The 20145-nt window shown below is 30.8% G+C and overlaps 3 protein-coding genes and 1 long non-coding RNA gene across 5 annotated transcripts in view; 2 read left to right on the top strand and 2 right to left on the bottom strand.

Annotated features, from left to right (window-relative positions):
• The window catches only part of LOC108755403 (inactive hydroxysteroid dehydrogenase-like protein 1), a 21099-nt gene extending 19261 nt beyond the window's left edge, over positions 1-1838 (bottom strand). The window contains exon 1 of the mRNA XM_018498368.1: positions 1793-1838. The gene's annotated coding sequence lies outside the window, so the exon portion shown is untranslated. The remainder of the gene's footprint in view (positions 1-1792) is intronic.
• LOC108755402 (carbohydrate sulfotransferase 11-like) overlaps positions 1-5619 on the top strand; it is a 30747-nt gene extending 25128 nt beyond the window's left edge. For both annotated transcript variants that reach the window (XM_018498365.1, XM_018498364.1), the window contains exons 2-5: positions 3251-3635; positions 3755-4042; positions 4374-4609; positions 5055-5619. In XM_018498365.1, coding sequence (XP_018353867.1) covers positions 3321-3635; positions 3755-4042; positions 4374-4609; positions 5055-5220 — 1005 coding nt within the window. In that variant the 5' untranslated portion in view covers positions 3251-3320 and the 3' untranslated portion in view covers positions 5221-5619. The remainder of the gene's footprint in view (positions 1-3250; positions 3636-3754; positions 4043-4373; positions 4610-5054) is intronic.
• Positions 5620-7027: 1408 nt separating this feature from the next.
• Positions 7028-18548, bottom strand: LOC108755296 (sodium channel protein Nach-like). The gene is made up of 7 exons (XM_018498217.1): positions 18340-18548; positions 17966-18223; positions 17714-17861; positions 17447-17524; positions 17104-17331; positions 16848-17029; positions 7028-7655 (listed from the first exon to the last, which is right to left on the bottom strand). Exons 1-7 carry the CDS (start codon positions 18543-18545, stop codon positions 7442-7444), a joined length of 1314 nt encoding a protein of 437 aa, XP_018353719.1. The 5' UTR covers positions 18546-18548; the 3' UTR covers positions 7028-7441.
• Positions 7601-9038, top strand: LOC108755297. The gene is made up of 3 exons (XR_001939754.1): positions 7601-7774; positions 8048-8198; positions 8633-9038. It is a non-coding gene; the product is annotated as an uncharacterized LOC108755297 (long non-coding RNA).
• Positions 18549-20145: the final 1597 nt, after the last annotated feature.

Below are 20145 nucleotides of genomic sequence, written 5' to 3'. Positions count from 1 at the left end.
TTTTTTTTAAATATTCCTACGACTTTTGATTACTGAGTTATCGCGGATTAAATAAAAGAATTATTTTGACTTTAATTGCTCATAACTCCATTAAAAATTGTCGTATCGTATAATTTAAAAAAGAGATTTTTAAAGCTGAAACTTTACTCTATTAAGATATATTTATATTGTTGGTAAGAAAGTAATTGCGGTTTTTACTGATAGATGTCTTTTAAAAAAACGCGATGACTTTTTACTTAACCTAATATTTGTATTTATATAAGCCTATTATAAAAATACTCTTTATAATATGTAGAATAATAAAAAAATAATAATACGCGTTAATTATAAATGCGAAAATAAAGGAATTACTGCGAATTGATCGCGATTAATCATTGCCCGTGCAAAGTGACTTCATGATAACGAACTAACTTTATTATTGAGGTGTCACCGTGAAAATAACTAATCGTTGACTGAAGACGAGTTTGGAGAGTAATTTTATCTTTATTTTACGTCTAATTAATAATAAGGAGAGAATGATATAATAGTCATTCTCGCTGCAACAATTTGAATCTTTATTAGGAATTATAAATCTAAAATATGGCTTTGCGTAATTTCTTTGGGTTAAGTATATCATATTATGATCAGTATTAATGTGCAGCATACCATTATGATTTTAATTAAAATTCTTGTTGTATAATGCGATATGCAATGCATAAAATTTTAAAATAACTATTTATTGAAATATTTTTTAATTAGAACAATCTACAATGGAATGCTGGATTTTGCTATCATTTTTCATAATGCCTTTACTCATTTTGCTGATTATTCTGTGTTCCTTGATTCAATTCCGATATATATGTCTTTGTGGCATGTGATATATGCACGATTTCCTGCATTTGTTTGATATATGCTTTTTCGAGATATCTATTAAAGATCATGATTACACTTCTATTTCCTCAGATTTCCTTTGGTTGCATTTTCTACATCTCGCAGCATGATATTTAACGTGACTATAACTCAATGTTACTTTGCTATTTTTGGATTTTACACGCAATTATTTGCACTTTAAAATATGAAGCCCATCAGATATTTTATCCAATATTAACTGTGTCATCGACAATAATTTCACGACTTTAGGAAAATTTTAATAAAAATAATTAATTTTTATTAAAAATCTATTCATTTTTTTAATTTTATAAATTATAAATTTTTATATTATATTAATAATTTATATGTATATGTAATTATGTATGTAATTTATTTATGTAATTATAATTTAAATTATAATGTAACAATAATTTTACATGATAATTCACTCAAATATGAAAAAATTATATTATAAATTGTGATAATTTCAAGTATGAATATAACAAAATATTAAAATATAAATAATAAACAAAATAAACATTTCTATTCAGTAAATGCAATTGCATTTAATTATAGTAAACATAACTATATTTTCATAAATTTACTTACTTATTTATGTGGTAATAATAACTAATAAAAAATATATTAAGAAAAAAACTAAAGATTTTCAAATAGTGTGTATGTTATTAATATAATAATATAATTGACTATATTTGCATGATTAAAACAACTATAAATATATAATTATTCCAAAAATGAATATAAATTATAGTTCATTTTTATCTCTCAGTGTGTCTATTTATTTTCTTATCAAAATATTTGTAAAAAGCAATTAAAAATTCGTTATATTTGAAAGAGATAAAAATGATCAGTAGTTATTTTGAAAATAAATTATGCATTTTTATAATATAATTTTTATAAATATAACTATGCCTATGCGTACCATGAAGAGGAGACATTGTCTGCGTTGTGATATGATTGCATTTGCGCCACGACCGTAACATTGGCCTAGAAAGTTATGTTGCGGTCCACTCTTCTATTGTCTATATCAAAGAATAGAAATACGACGAATAAATAATAAATAGATATAAAAGATTGAACAAAGCTTTAGATATAAAAGATTAAACAAAGATTGTCAAAAAAGGAAAATCAATATTTTGTATAAAATTTTTTGGTATGTATGCAATTTTATAATTATATAAATAATCAAAATTTAAAAACTGAAAAAGTTGCTCGATTTTGCTCGGTTATGTACGTAATAATAATTATTCTATTTTGTGATATAATCGTTTTAACCTTATGAAAACTGACTTAAAGAGCTCGAAAAGACTGTTATCAAAAATAAATGTCGATTAATATTTTTTGATATCTTATTTTAAATACATTATATTTTTATGTTTACATTGAAAGCGCTATCTGCTTGTTGTACACAATCAGTATATTATTTTTATGCGTTATTCCCATCTATAATTTTATAAGAAACTAAGGATATTTTCAATTGAATTCTTTTACAGTTTTTAAAAACAAATGACGATAACTAATTAACTTTTTTTATCATTGTACACATACAAGTAACGTTGATAACAACTATGTTGGTAAATTTGTTTAACTCTTATGTAACATTTTGAATTGCCATATTATTACCGCCTTATTATAGTGCAAAGTTCTTGATCGATATTATATCTCACGTAAGAATATTTTATAATATTAGGTGTTGGAATTAATTCGTAGCGTTTTACAAGAGATGGCACAAGCAGTACACTATTTCGTTGTTACCTATAGTTCTGTATGCATTGTAAACAGCTATCATAGGACGTCATTTGCCGTACATAACCTTTCTTGAAATCATAAATAACAACACTGTATAATTCATTGAATATGTCAAAATTTGTGCCAGATAAAGTGTTTTTGCGGGGAGTTCTACTTCATTACTTTAACATGAAGAAAAGCGCTCGAATTGTGACTGGAGATGAAAAGTGGATCCACTACGACAATCCCAAACGGAGAAAGTCATGGGTTAAGCCCGGCGAACCATTAACAGTGGCAAAGCCCAATATCCATGGCTCAAAGCTCCTGCTCTGTATTTGGTGGGATCAGAAGGGTGTCATATACTACTAACTGCTAAAACCGCATGAAACCGTTACTTTAATTAATGTATTTTTTAATGTTCATGTGAAATACATAACGTTCTTTCATTAAAAAAACGCTACGAATTAATTCCAACACCTAATAAATTAATAATCATAATTGATTTCTTGTCGCATATGATAGATACGTCTATTTAATTGAAGTACGAGAAAGCATAATGTTTAATATACAGGACTATCGGTTTTGTAATAGCATTCCATTGGAATGGATAATTCCAACGGACATGAAATGAATTGTTCTTTTTTTGTTGCAGATTCAGAGTTTTACAATCTGTACGAAATTCTACGAGAGAGTCCAATGCTCGCGGTGAGTAAAGGAAAACGATGACAGGATGTCGAGAGTGGAGGATAATTTTATTCATTGTTACATGGAAAACGATCGCAAACGCAAACACGAAAGTCACGCAAGTACATTCAAATGACGAAGACAAAAAATTGTTCGAGCAGAACAAATACATTTATTCTTGGACAGGGCCAAACGCGTTGGCCAGATCGGCCTTGGTCGAGAGACAAGAAAGACTGCAATATAATTGCGAGCTTGAAAATAGCGAGGTCGATATTACCGCGTTAAATCCCGAATTGTTCCGAAATATCCTTGTGGACGATTTGCACGAATTGCTCTATTGCTATGTACCAAAGGTATCCGAATTTATCGTCTTTTTATTGAGATTATCGAACAATGTTAATGTCATAATTTGTAAAAAGTATTGAAACGCATCGCGTTGCGCGTTCTAAGACGAAGCGATTTCACCTTTCAGGTGGCTTGCACAAATTGGAAGCGCGTACTAATGATTGCGACTGGAAAATGGTCTGGTAACGATCCTTTAGAAATACCGGCTGATCAAGCTCATTCCCCCGGTACTTTTCAACGATTGAACAATTACACTCTGCCCGAGATAGAGAAGAAATTGGCTACGTACGACAAGTTAATTGTTGTGCGACATCCTCTGGAAAGGCTTTTATCAGCCTATCGAAATAAATTAGAGACCAAACATGAGAAAAGTGCGAAGTACTTCCAGACTCGCTTCGGCAAGAAAATCGTCAAGGTAAAAACAAGCTTTTTTTTAAATATAATAAAACTTCTGTACTTATATTATTCTGTGCTTATATTATTCATTATATAATTTCTAAAAAGAAAATATTTGTTCAAGCATTGTAAGATGTTAGATGTTTATTTATACAGTAATTGAATCCAATTTAGAAATACCGTATAATTGTGCACTTGGAATATGACTGTGATTAATTCCATGTGCAGGTTGTCCCACTTTTATCATATTAACCGTTAATGGCAAGTTCCGTATACAAACAGAGATGAATAGCGCAATATCGGAAACATCAAGTTACAAGTAGTGATTTAACTGCTTGACATTTTTACAGAAGTACAGGCCGAACGCGACCGAAGAGTCTTTAAGGAACGGTGACGATGTGACGTTTCGCGAATTCGTTGATTTTGTTACTGACGACGCCGAGAATGGCACTCGGAATGAACATTGGAGACCAATATATGATCTATGCCAACCATGCATAGTTAATTACAATCTCGTAAGCAAGTACGAGAGTTTAGTCGAGGATGCCACGGAAATTCTCGAACGGATAGGTATCACATCCGTAAAGTACGTAGATGCACTTGTGACAACAAAATGAATAATATTGATATATTTAGATTAGCGAAGCATTTTATTACATATGATTACATAAACATTTTATTACATATGATTAAGAATCTTTATTTTAGACCGCATATGTGAGAAACACAATCACTACTAGAAATTTAAAATGCCTATTATGGTCGAAGCTGGATCTTCATTGTTTTAAATAATTCAATCTTGAATTACTATTATACACTATATATGTACTTGCATATATACCATGTTGTAGTCTTTTCGAACTGCGCGTCGAATTGTTTTTCCGGACTATAAACCCAATTAAAACTACTCTAGCAATCGTGAATTTAATTGACAAGCAATTTTAATAATTTGATGCTACCATCAAGCATCATATTATATTATAAAGATATTAATATGTTAAAACTGTTAATAAATTTATATGATTACATAGTTTTCCAGCTAGATCACCAAGCAGTGAGCCAACATCGAGAAAATTGGACAGATACTATTCTACCTTGAGCTACAAACAGCTTCGCAAGTTAGCAGATCTATATAAATTAGATTTAAGGCTGTTTGACTACTCGTTGGAAGACGTGTTGGGATTTTCTTTAGCTTAGGTCCGGTTGCACCAATTTCACTTTGACCTTAAGCGAGATTTAAAACTTTATCTGTCACGTTTTAAAATCAAAAAGAGATAGAGACAGAAAGAATGTTACGCCTCGCTTAAAATTAAAGTAACGTTGGTGCAATTAGGCCTTAATGGTACTCGTTAATATTAACAGAAGTAGATGTACATACGTAATACGAGTAAAGCCTGTGGCACATAAAAAAACGTAAGGCAGTAAGACAACAACAGTAACAAATAAAAAATATTGATTTGCTTACTGCTTACGTCTTACTGCTTAAATTTTGTTATGTGCCATTGGTTAAAACTATCACTAAAGCCTGTGTAAAATATGACAAAATACGACAAAACGGCTTTTTGAGCTATTTGTTTTTATTTTGTTTAGATTAAACCTCGTACTACCTCGTATATAAATATATAGAATATTTTTTAAATTAATTACTTATTTATATAAAAAAAATATGTATATTATATGATATACTTCATTTCAACAGTTAAAGATGACTTCTTTATTAAATAATTGCTCGATTATTAACGAGAAATAAAAAAAAATTATAAGATATGCAATAGATTGTAACACACGCGCGCGCGCGTGCGCAGAGAGAGAGAGAGAGAGAGAGAGAGAGAAAGAGAGAGAGAGAGAGAGAGAGAGAGAGATGAGAGAAATATAGTAAATATACAAATGTAAAATACGAATTGTTTTATAAATTGCGAAATATGAATTGTACACATGCAAAGTTTCTTTTTACATATGAAAAATTGCACATATGAAATTATTTTTAATCATTGTTATATATTTACTACAATACAGGCACCGATATTTTCAGTAATATTGCAGTAAAATTGCAACATTGCAGTGAGATTGCAAATGTTGTAGCAATGTTGCTGCAAGCTTCTGCGCTGTATAGGATTACATCATTATTCTTATCATTAATTATATTTTATGATCAAAATATATTCATACATACACATATTCATAGATATACCACAGACTATTTATTTGAAGTTATGGCGTTTTAAATGTATAACGGTGCCTCTTGCCAAGAATTTAAGGAGTGAAGCGAAAATAAAAGAACTTCTTTTGCCTGTGCCAAGAAAAAATCACTGTCAACTTTTTTCAAGTTTAGTTTCGTAAAAGTCATATGGAATGTACGTCGAAACTTTTATTGGTATGCAATTTATAGAACGAAACATTATCTTAGGATAATCTCTATTTATATGCGTACCTTGTGTACCATGTCGTGAGTTAATCCGTAATAAAAGTTTCGCTTTCCTATTTTCGTAACATGAGTTGTGTCATATCGTGTTCAAAATTATTGCTTGCAAGCAGCCATATTTGCATGCCTATGTAAATATTATTGTATCTTCATTGTACAGCGTAGAAAAGATTCCAGAGAGATAAAAAATTATGTAATTATTAATCACATTAACTCTTCTTCATAGATTAAATTGTATGTTGCATTGTGCGAACATTATGTATATTATCTATCCAAAAATAAAATTGTGTTAAGACTTTCATGATTAATAATTAAAATGTTAACTGACTAATAAATTATCATGAAATTAATTATTACTTGATAAATATTAATCAATTAATAATCTATTAATTATTATATTAATTAATTTAATTAAATTAATTACTATTACAATTACAAATCGACTTAGTGCATCTAAAAAATTATTTAAATCTTTGGATGCTGATATGTTCCATAGACTTACGTCTAAATTTGTTATTAAATATTTTTGATTTTTATTAATAGTCTAATTCATAAATTAGAGGAATAGTAATATATGTTTTTCACAAAGTAAATCCATTATATAATGGCTGAGCTAGAGTTCGGAGGTGTCCATACATTGTTCATCGAGATTGATGTTTGGACACGAGTTAAATTTAGACGAGAGCCCGAAAATGATGGACGGCCTTCTATATTGGCACGGATTGACTAAGGAGTGAAATCTTAATCGCGCGCAACAGTTCTGGCAGTCACTTGAACGAGTTTTCAGAATAACACGATGCCTCTTGCAATTCCCAATCGCGCTTAATGGACCTGAGCATATTAATTTCGTAACGATCTTGAACCTGCCAATACTTACAGTGTGTCAGCGGTTATCTGGAACCGATCTGGTGGCGTTTTTGTCAAGAAGTTACGCCTAACATTCACAATGCCTTAATATAACTCGAGGTAACGAAACTCGTTGCTCTTCAAGCAACATTAGCCGATGGTGGGATCTTGTCTTCTACCAATCCTGGAGCAGAAGGTGGGAAGGTGCGAAACGGTACATGCAAGTATAATAGGTGGGGGTGGTGATGCGGTTCCTGGAGGAATTTCGGGATCACAAGGCCCGAGCGCGCAAATCCTGCATTGCCTGATCCAGTCTACGATCGCACATAGAGCAGCGAAGAACACATTCCTGGATCTAAGTGATCTTGAAAATAAAAAACTTAAAGTGTTTTCATGTAATAACATTTACAATAAAAAAAAAATAGATTACCAACTGTTATAACGGCAATAATTCACAATTAGTTCGTGATAATCCAAGTATTCGTGAGTATCGCAGATCTTCTTTAGAGATCGATCAAAGCGAGTCTCATAAAAATATTACAATATTATACATTATTTAATTATAAATCTTTAACTGGTGCGATGTGGAAAGAAAGTAAGAATTAGTTATTGTCACTGTTACATATACGTTGTGTGAATTTAAAAAAAAAATTGATTGATTCTTTATCTATGAGGAATAAAGGCAAATTTTATCAGATACATGTAAGTGAATAATAGACTTTATATATATATGTATATATATATATCATAATACAGATCTGTCCACATCGGTCAAAAAATGCCACCAGCAGGCCACGAGACGAAGAACCTTCTGATGACGTATTTTATCCTTATTTTTCTATTAATCTCGCTTTGGGTATTATACTCGGGATTGTTTTTTTAAGCACAACAGACATTCCTCACCATGGTGAGTTACATATATATATCAATGAATGCATTCTTGATTTGAAAAATATATGCATCAAGTGTTCCGAAATGTTTTCGCGTTTTTTTTACTTTAATTTCAATATTATTGCATAAAATGAAAACTTTATATTTTTTTATTTAGAATTCTATAAATGTATTCGTAGCTTTTTTTATTCGTAGCTAAATGAAGTTACAGAATAAGACTATGAGATTAAAAAGGTTTTGTGTTAAGCTGGTCATTGAAATCTCCGAATAGTAAGCGGAATTTCATTATCCATCTTGATTCATTTTAATCCTATACCTTAGTATTTTATAATAAGGTATTATTTTTAAAGTTGTTTTATTAATAATAAATTATTCGATAAGTGATCACAATAATGTAAACTCAAATTGCATTTAATAATATTTTAAATATATAACATTGTACATTTTTAGGGCTGAACAACAAAGAAAGCAAGGCGGATGCATTCAGAGGATCCAAGATCATCACGGACACCTCGTTCAGAACTCGCCAATTCTCACTTATTATATTTTCTACAATTTAGGCGCTTGAAGACATGTTCTCCACAAATCATTTTTGACTGTTTAGTGACCGATTTCTGTGACGCGCATGATTTAAAAATATATTTATCGGGTAATAGAAACAATTTTAAAAATTTGTCTCCTGTCTTCAATTTCTTACCACGTCGTCATGAAAATCGGCTATCGATATTACATTAATTATATTTTCTCAGATAATTAGCTACAAATACATTGTCTGAATTAAAAATAATATTTATTATGTTACTAGCATATCTACAGCTATAATTCGCATCGTCATTGAGTGTTCATTTAAAATCACCGAAATAAATGTATCAATTTGTTTTCGCGCGTTCGTTTATAATTTGAATGCATCTCCATTTATCTTTAACTACAATATTAAAAATGTATTATAAAAAGTTTCTTTAAAAATATATTTATAGTATATATGAAAAACACAACGCTATAAACGATAAAATAAATCTTTTCGTTTGAAAGGCTAAAGTTTATTTTGCTATTATTTACCATTGTACCGGAAATAATTTGTCATTATGTCACTATCGAGATATGCATAAAACGGACTGCGATTAAAAAAAGAGACGCAAGTGAAAAATACGGATTTTCTTAGGAGATTTTCTTAGACAAACAGAGAGAACTTTGTAGAAATGTGAACGACGCTGCCTCGCAATATGTGGGCGTTTCTCCAAAAATAGTCGGCGCTTCCAGCTCTCGAAGTTTGACCGTATATCCGCGGAACTAAATCGGTATTTTCGACAGCGTACGCGAAAATAGACGACATAATTAGTACACATTTCAATGCTGGACTGCAATTAGGGCTGTGTTAGCAAAAAGCTTTCAAATATTACGTAAGACAGAAGATCCCAAGACCATATGCTCAAGTATCAAATTACTCGCTTATTGTATTTGAACACTATTTCAAATACTAATTTTTACGATATAAATATCCACTTTTTTCATATGTCTGAAGTATCCGCTATTCTCACCTTTTTACTCGAATTTATGTATTTCGTACAATCGCCAAGTCAAATACAAAGTCTCTAATAGATCGCATGTCGTTGCATGTTTATTTCATTTTGATAAATATGTGTACTTGACCGTATCGGAATGTATCTCGTATATTTGCACGTTGCTATTTCAAATGTTCCTTATATTTTTGCCAACATTAACGGGGACAGGTGCAAACAGGTGCGAATAACGAAATGCACAAATTAAATGAGATGTATAAGTACGAAAATTGACGTGTCACGTTACATAACCGATTAAACGATACCCTTAAAAAAGGACTTTCATTACTTGCAATTTATGTAAATAATTTGTTATACAATTTAGTTCCGAAGAATCGCCCGCGCCGCATGATATCACACTCGTCATAGCAAATATGTATTTTCACGGGCGTGGACTTAAATATTACGGCAGCGCTCCAGTAACCGCTCGAAATAGATCTAATCGCTCCAGATTCGTAGTTGCTCAATTCGGCGTCCGCACACCCAGTGTCCCAAAAGATGTTGTGTATGCTGCTGTAGAATGTCAATCGTGTCCTTATTCACTCTTTCGATGAAAATGCGATCGAATTTCTCTAATTATGGTGCATAATTTATAAACTGAATTAGATTGTTTAATACGTCATTTGTGAAACTTCTGATCGACGATAATTATTTTGACTTGGATTTAGAACGAAGAAATAACGTGATGAAGTAAAAAATCTCCAAGGCACTTATGAAGCTGCATCCCAAGAAAAGACTAAATATGCCGCCTAGCGATGCTGAAAAGTTTTTCTCTTCTTTTAATTAAGACATTAAAACAGATTGCAAGTATCCAATAAACATTAAGTAAAAGTAATATAACATTAATGTTATAACTTCACACTGAATAATATAACTGTTAGAACATGTGTTATAAGGTACCTAAGCTTGAATAAGATCTAATACTAAATAACATCCAAGTTTTCAACTACTTAAAAATGCTTTTTACGCTTAGAGATATGCTTAAAAAATGTGCCACAGAAAGTAGATAAAAAGGGGCTAGAGAATTAGAATCAGCAGCAATAAACATTATATTCATATGTATACTCGTATAATAAGGTAAGCTTAATGTCAGAATTAAAAATTTTTTTTATTTATTTATAGATATTTCATAGAACACATATTTTATTTTTATAAGTGAGTAAAATAAGGATTTTATTCTTACCTAGTTTATTTTAATATCCCCATAAAAAATAAAAAATTAAATAAATTAGGTAAGCTTTATCCAGCTCAGGTATTTTATTACATTTATATGTATTGTTGAATGTAAAATTATAACATTAATGTTATGTTACTTTTAGTTGGTGTTTACTGGTTAGAAACGATCGCTTACCTAGCAAATATAATTCATCAGCAATCGGAATTGTATCCATTTCCATGAATGTAGCGGATTTCATATATATTTTTAGAACGGATTGATTAGTTGAAATATTTTTACTGAAATAAACAATTACATATATACATGTGTGTACGCGCGCGCGCGTGTGTGTGTGTGTACATATATATGTATAGAGAGGATGTAATGTAGAATATACATATATATATTTAACTAATAAAAAATAATATAACGGCTGTGGAAGTCTACGCAGTTGTTAGTGCGAATATCTTATATTTATTTAGTTTATTATATATCTTGATATGATTTCGACGAGCGCAATACAATAGAAAATTGACGTTTTGACCCCTCTTTGAGTCATCCTTAGAAAGAATTATTCATAACAATTTCTTATTCCACAATCAATTTCTTTATGTAATGTGTAGGTTTTTCAATAGTTGGCAGACTATTGGAATCAACTGAAAACCGAATACGAATTGGAGAAACATACGAGTATACAATACATTGTCAATTATAATTATTTCTTATTATTCATCCTACACTCACCATCGCCGCACTCCATTACATAAGTCAAATACTTAGATAACAAAAAATTTTTTTTTGCAGTAGACAGTTATACTAATAAAATAATGATAATTTTCGAGAATATCCGTGCAATATACGTCTTGACACAACGGTTGCTAAGATTGTGAATCTTCGTTTATAATTGGAACTATAATGTCACGCATTAAAATCAAGGTATAAAGTTAAAAAGGATTTAATATTTTGTTATTGAAAAATGTAAAATACACAGAGTCTAACTTTTCTGTATCTGTCTGTAAATTTAAATTCTGTTGTTGTCTGATATGTAACATCTCCTATATTAGTCGCTTATTAAAAGTTTTTTTAGAGTCCAATATTTTCACCTCATTCCATAGGAATTCATGATTATAACGTGTCCTATGTTCTGTTATAACCGATTGTGATGATGTATTTCTTCTTATATGATTATATCTAATGTTCTGATATTCTTGTTTATACTTTCCTACCCATTTGACCTATTTATTATCATCATCATTTCAATTTATGCGATAAACCACGTTTCTCTTTGATGAATCTGGAAGTCTGTTCTTATGTGCTCTAATAAATTTATTTAATTTATTAAGACCGAAAATGACAATTTCGTACTTATAGTGTTGATAAATCCTCTAAATTTATTGGAGATGTTTTTTACGTATGATATAGTGAACCAATTAATTTTCAATTTGTTATTATTATCATTTTTCTGTCGTAAAGATTTCTTATTTATTAGACATTTTAATCGATCATTTAGTGTCAAAAATAAAATTAATTAGATAGTCATTTTCTAATAAAATTTGAATTGTGATTCCAGATTCTTCTGATGAAACTTAGGATGCGATAACAGAAAAGTTCTGTCTTACCAAGCTTATTATCGTTCCTTTTTTTTTGCACAATAGATGCTGGGAGAGATAATTTTGGTATCTATCCGAATATGTATTTTTATGATACCAATCGAAAGTGATTATCTCTTGTCTATAATGATCGTCATGTCTAAAAAGTTAATTTTTGTGTTATTAACTTTAATTGTAAATTGTAGTCTATGATGGTAGGCGTTAAAATATTCAAGTAATGTATCAACCAGAGTAATCGGCACAGCTGTGACCACGTCATCAACATATCGGAAATAAAAAGGTAGTGGTAAATTAAGAATAACAATCGCAATAGCTTCGATTTGGTCAAAAAACCAAATAACACTCACGACGATGAATTATTTATATACGTATATACAATGATATTGTTTAATTTCTCTAGATGTCACATCACTTTTTACTAACATCCCTATAGAGTTAGTTATCAATAGCCTTTCTAGAAGATGGGATTTGAGCACAGGTTTGTGACATCCCAAGAAAAAAATCCTTAAAGACAGTTCAATTTGTGCTTAATACGACATATTTTACTTCTGACAACTAATATTATAGATAGACATTTGGTACCACTATGAGTTCCGTTATCACCGATTGTAGCTAACTTAGTTATGGAAGACTTGGAGAATGAGGAGGAAAACTTGAGAGAGTTAATTTACTATTACCTTTTTATTTCCGATATGTTGATGACATGGTTACAGCCGATTACTTTAGTTGGATACATTACTTGAATATTTTAACGTCTACCATCATAGACTATAATTTACAATTGAAGTTAATAGCAAAAAAATTAACTTTTTAGACACGACGATCATCGTAGACAATGGGATAATCACTTTCGATTGGTATCATAAAAGTACATATTCGGGTAGATACCTAAATTATTTCTTCCAGTATCTGTTGTGCAAAAAAATAGGAACGATAATAAGCTTGATAGACAGAGCCTTTCTGCTATCGCACCTTAAGTTTCATCAGAAGAATCTGGAATTCACAGTTCAAATTTTATTGGAAAATGACTATCCAATTAATTTTATTTTTGGCACTATGAATGATCGATTAAAATATCTAATAAAGAAATCTTTACGACAGAAAAATGATAATAATAAAAAATCGAAAATTAGTTGGTTCACCATACGTAAAAAAACATCTCCAATAAATTTAGAGGATTTATCAACAACATAAGTATGAAATTGTCGTTTTTCGGTCTTAATAAGTTAAATAAATTTATTAGAGATAAAGACATAAGAACAGACTTCCAGATTTATCAAAGAGAAACGTGATTTACCATATAAATTGAAATGATTGTGATAATAAGTAGGCCAAATGGGTAGGAAAGTACAAACAAGAATATCAGAACATTAGATATAATCATATAAGAAGAAATACATCATCACAATCGGTTATAACAGGACACGTTATAATCATGAATTCCGATAGAATGAGGTGAAAATATTGGACTCTAAAAAAATTTTTAATAAGCGATTAATATCGGAGATGTTGCACATCAGACAACAATAGAATGGTTTAAATTTACAGACAGATACAGAAAAGTTTGACTCTGCGTATTTTACATTTTTCAATAACAATTAATTGTTTTTTTAACTTTATACTTTGACTTTAATGCATGACATTATAGTTCCAATTATAAACAAAGATTCAGCAACCGTTGTGTTAAGACGTATATTGCAAGGATATTCTCAAAAATTATTATTATTTTATTAGTATGAATGTCTACTGCAAAAAATTTTTTTGTTATCTAAGTATTTTACTTATGTAATGGAGTGTGGCGATGAGTGTAGAATAAATAAGAAATAATTATAATTGACAATATATATTGTGTGTGTTTCTTCAATTCATATTCGGTTTTCAGTTGATTCCAATAGTCTGCCAACTGTTAGGAAACCTACACATTACATAAAGAAATTGATTGCGGAATAAGAAATTGTTATTATGGATAATTCTTTCTGAAGATGACTCAAAGAGAAGTCGAAACGTCAATTTTCTATTGTATTGCGCTCTTCGGAATCACATCAAGATTTATGTAATAAATCAAATAAATATAAGATATTTGCTCTAACAACTGTGTTGACTCCCACAGTTGTTATTATTATTTTTTATTAATTTGAATTGATGGAGTTCTTGCTTTCATTACACACACACACACACACACACACACACACACACACACACACACACACACACACACACACACACACGCACACACACACGCACACACACACGCACACACACACACGCACGCACGCACGCACGCACGCACGCACGCACACACAGTTAGTTAAGTACGAGGGCAAGTTCTTAGAAAAACTATCAGAAGGCACTCGCAGAGTCATGTCACATTACTTTTTGACAAGTAGCATCTTTCAGCTGATTACTATCAAATTTTGAGCGGAATTTATCGCGTGGTTCATTTCTGTAGATGATTAAAGCGAACAATCTTTGTATTTTTTGCAAAATGGAAAAAAAACGAGTTTCGAGCAGTGATCGAACATCTACATATGAAAGGTTTAACGCCGAAAGAAATCAAAGCCGAGTTGGATAATGTTCATAGCACATCTGCACCAGTGTTTGCGATTCTATACAATTGAGTTAATGAATTCAAATGTAGTTGTACATCCACATGTGATGCACCTCGTTCGGAAGGTCCAATTGAGGCTGCTATGCGAGAAATCATCGATAAAATCCACGATATTGTTTGATCGACGAGTGAAAGTGCGCGAGCTTGTTGAGGCCACAGGCATATCACATGGCACAGTGAATTTTGCAGGAACAATTGAGTATGAAAAAGTTATCTGCAAGATGGGTGCCGCGTTTGCTCTCTGTGGACCATAAGCGCGACCGTGTGACGATTTCAACAATGTTTGGAGATGTTTTAACGTAATTCAGATAAATTTCTGCGTCGATTCATTACTGTGGACGAAACATGGATCCATTACTTCATATCCGAGACGAAGGAACAGTCAAAACAATGGACTTCACCGGGTGAACCAACTCCGAAGAAGGCGAAGACCGTGAAGTCGGCCTTCACCTCGCAAAGGTGATGGCCACAGTTTTTTGGGATGCACACGATATAATTCATATCGATTACCTTCCATCGAAGCAAACGATCAATGGCGATTACTACGCAGCTTTATTGGACCGTTTCAACAACATTTTAATGAAAAAACGTCCCCATTTAACGAAGAAGAAAGTGCTCTTTCATCAAGACAATGCACGGGTTTACCCGTGCCCGGCACCGACGGCCAAATTCAACGAATTCCGCTATGAATTGCTTCCCCATCCAGCATTCGCCAGATTTAGTCCCCTGCGACTATTTCCTGTTTCCAAACCTGAAGAAATGGTTCGGAGGAAAGAGATTCACCACCAGAGAGCAGCTCATCGCCGAAACAGAGGCTTATTTTGAAGGGTTGAACAAATCATATCATTCGAATAGCTTGAAAAAGTTGGAGAATCGTTGGATCAAGTGTATCGAGCTGAAAAGAGACTATGTTGAGAAATAAAAATGAATCGCTCAAAAAAAATGTGTTTTACTATGTTTTTCTAAAAACTTATCGACTTGCCCTCATATGTTGCCATACTCAACAGAGCGATTCTTTGGTTTATTTCAAGTAAAAAAGTCCATGTAAACATGTATCCTAAATGGCTTAGTTTCTGAAATAAAAAAATTTAAACGTGTAGTAATAATCTGTTTATTTGGAAGAAATACAGTTTGAACTAGTAAAAAATTAGTCAAAAACAGAAAAACAAAAACAGGCTTCAGTTCTTCTGATGAAATAAAATAATTAGATGAATTATTGATAATGTTCACCTTGTGCCATGATCCATCGAGCCTTCTTCTCAAAGATTGACGTACACGCTCAAAGATACCAGGTATGTTACGTATTGCTTATCATGAAGTAACTATTTGATTCCTCAAATCATTTTCATTCTCAATTGGGGTGGTATAAACCAATGATTTCAGATGCCCCCAAAGGAAATAATCCAAAGGATTTAAGTCTGGTGATCTAGGAGATTTTGACTTTGACTTTGTCATTTTGTTTACGATTATGCGAATGGTAACTCACGTGAAGCAAGGCATATTTATGCAGGAAGATATCTCCAACGCAATTTATCGTTTCGTCAAACATTTGCGAATATTCACCTGTATTTCAGAAACTGAGCCCCGTTTAGGATACATATTTATATGGACTTTTTTACTTGAAATAAATCAAAGAATCGCTCTATTGAGTATAGCAACTAACATCCTATATATTTAAATTACATGATATGTTTGGAGCGCGAAGTGTTTTATTTTATTATTTATTACTTACAACAACGAGGGATTGTAATTGTTATTACCATTTAACAAAAGCCTGGAAGTTTGTAACTCGTAATGCACACTCTGGCATGGCATAAAACATTCACACGTAAAATTGTCTCTAACAACACTTTGAATGATTCGTATATTGTCCGCATTCGCGTAAAGGCACTGGAAATCTTCCCACTCACATAGCTACAAGTATTAGGATATATTATTTATACAACTTGTTATAGCTAAGAAATAATTTTATAAAATAAATATTTTACCCTTAATGAATGCTTTTCAGCTATAGGCGTGTAGTAGAGTGGCAAACAACCACAGACTTGGAGAACAGCCTTGATAGAGCAGCTGGTAAAGCAGTTGGAATATCCATATGTAGGAAAATAGTCCAATTTGGTTTTTTCATCTACACAATTCTGAATCAGTTCACCACTCGTAGAATCTCGATGGTAATACCCACTGAGTTTTTTATTGATAATTGGATTTACGGAGATCTATATCGTATCAAAGCAGATATTATGCAAAATACTTGAAAAATGTTTCATTAAACATTTATTTAGAACATTAAAAAAAAGAATTTAAATTATGTTTATAAGAATATATAATTACGAGTACATATTGCCCTCTTTGTAAAATTTGTCTAGTAGCTATAGTGGCGACATATTCCAGAGGATGATGAGAAAACACCTATATATCTCATACAGAAAAAATTATATTAATACTTTTTTATCTATTTGAAAAAATGTGACAGATAAATATTTTTAATAAAAATTTCTGTAAATATAATTCTTTTATTAATTACGTATTGTATATAAAAAGTAGAATTATTCGTGTCACATTAAAAAATCATTAACATTATATGTATCAACTTTGTACCACAAGACCGACGGAATTTGTTGAAGATTTGATATATTTTTCGTCTATATCATCATCCTCAATCAAAAAATATCGGTTTAGAACAATTTGAAGGCCAGTTCTTGGTCCGTAATAAGGAGTTGTGAGAAGATCATCGTCTTTTGTAGCTCTAATTTAAGTAAAATTAAATTATAAGACAATTTTGTCATAATAATAATTAATACGTAATTAAGTAAATGTAATTGTATATAATAATTATAATATAATAATTACCTGCCGATTTTTATGGACTCTTCGAGATAATAGTTGAAGGAACAACATATACCTGCGAAAGTATAAGACACCTTAAACAGTTCGCTGCAATTCGTATCAACATCTTGCCATGCACAGGATTCGAATATGTCTTCGCAAGGTCGTAAAGCTTTTATAAAGTCTATCAGTGACAAATTGTTTGTTTTCAACAGTAATTTAAAATTATCTATATGATCTCTACCACCAGGAGCGTTTTCGTTTGCAAAAGCGGGCCCATATCTAAAAGAAATTTCTATTATTATTAAATATCTTAGACATCACAAAGTTGTTTCTTTATAATTAGGATCATTTATTTTTACAAATTATGTATATTATTAATAAAAAAATATTCGTACCTAACTAGAAACCTCCCTGTAGTGTACGACATATTACTTGGTAAACGTAAACTTGCAAATACTATGTTGCGTCTTGCAACTGGCGGTGGTATTACTGGACAAATAGTAAGAGCTGGGAAAGGGGCCATAAATATTGGGACGTGAAACGATTTAACAATGCTGCGGATTGGATTAGCGTTGTAACGTTCCCAGAATTTATGCAGCATCTGAGTTAAGACTAAAAAAATATTTATATTTGACCAATTTTGACATACATTAAGCAATATAGCTAATTAATAATTAACTAAGATTAAGCTACTATTGACTCTTTGGCTCTATTATGTGCCATTTGTAGAATTTTTTTTTAAAGAAATTATTAGCAAATTCAGAATTTGTCAGGAGGATCATTGGCCATAGGTGAGATTTTTTTTAAAGTTAAATATAAAAAGATAGAATATATTATTTCATTAAATCATTATTTCAATTATTATATTAAAAAAGTATTATTTAAATGTACAATTCATAAAACGTTTTATTTAAAATTATATTAACATAGAAAAAAAGAATACTATAATGGAATATGTTTTTTTCTCTAAGAATTTCTTAAATTAAAAAATATTTTGGAAATATTACTTTGGAGGTTTTCACCAGTGTTTTCTTCAGAAGTGCTAAAGGGTTATCGCCGTGTTGTGATTTAGTACTAATATTTTTGGAATTTAAATTATGATCAAGCATCTCTAAAATATTAAAAATATTATATAACATTTTATTATACTTTTTTAAAAAAAGGAGACTCCAATTAGAATCATGGTCCCAATGCCCCCCTCTCGAGGATCCATCAATAAACTAAACGGTCTTTTTGGAATAAAAATACTATGGCTATTTTGGATTTTTGTTAGTATCAAAAAAGGATATCTTCAATTTTTTAATCCGCATTCACCGAAAGAGAATATTCGTGTTTCTTATAATAGTCGAATTTCGCGGCAAGCGGAGACATAGCCAAAGGCTTAACTCTAGGAAGCCGGCCTAATTTTTGGTTACCTTCCCGGCTTAACCAGGGTATGTGAAACCCTGCAACTTTGTCACACTATATTTCTGGACTGAAAGTATTTTTTAGCTCAAAGCTTGTGAAATTTATATCTCAAAGTCATATAAGGATAAATAAGTATGAATCAAATAAATAATATTTTATTTTCAATTAATTACAATGCTTCAAAGAAATTTTGTTGTAAAAATTCGCAAAAAATGACTACTTTGAATAAAAATTCTCAAATTTCTAAATTTCATGTTTAAGCAAAAGTAGGATTTTTTAGTTGACCCTTTGAACTAACAAAAAAAAAATAAGTACGATATAAATCGCTCAAAAAAGAGTATAATTATTTGAACTATCGAAAATCAACATTTTTTTAAGAACATATTTTAAGTTTACAATTAATAAATAAAATTTTATTATTTAAACAATATAAAAGAGTAATAATATAAGTAGATAAAGGATTGTACATGTATAAATGTTATTATAATATGTATAATTAAGTTTATTAGGATTTAGTTTAGAGGATAATGCAACATACTCGCTCTAAAATGATAAATCCGCCCCGGCCGAGTGATCTCCGAAGACTGACAGAAATTATAAAATTTTTACTATTTATTACATTGAAATATAATTCTTTTTAGTTCTACATTTTTATGTACTTATTTTTATACTATCCGAAACTCAGTAAACGTATATTAAATAAAAAATAAAGTGGTATCCAGAACGCCGAAAACTTACAAGTTACATGTGGTTTCCAAATACCTTCTTTGAACTTTTGTGCATTCTCACATCGA

This window comes from Trachymyrmex septentrionalis, unplaced genomic scaffold, assembly GCF_001594115.1.
Source record: "Trachymyrmex septentrionalis isolate Tsep2-gDNA-1 unplaced genomic scaffold, Tsep1.0 scaffold87, whole genome shotgun sequence".
In the NCBI taxonomy this organism is placed as follows: domain Eukaryota; kingdom Metazoa; phylum Arthropoda; class Insecta; order Hymenoptera; family Formicidae; genus Trachymyrmex; species Trachymyrmex septentrionalis.
The sequence above is the reverse complement of the archived record's forward strand: the minus strand, read 5'-3'. Positions and strand labels throughout refer to the sequence as shown.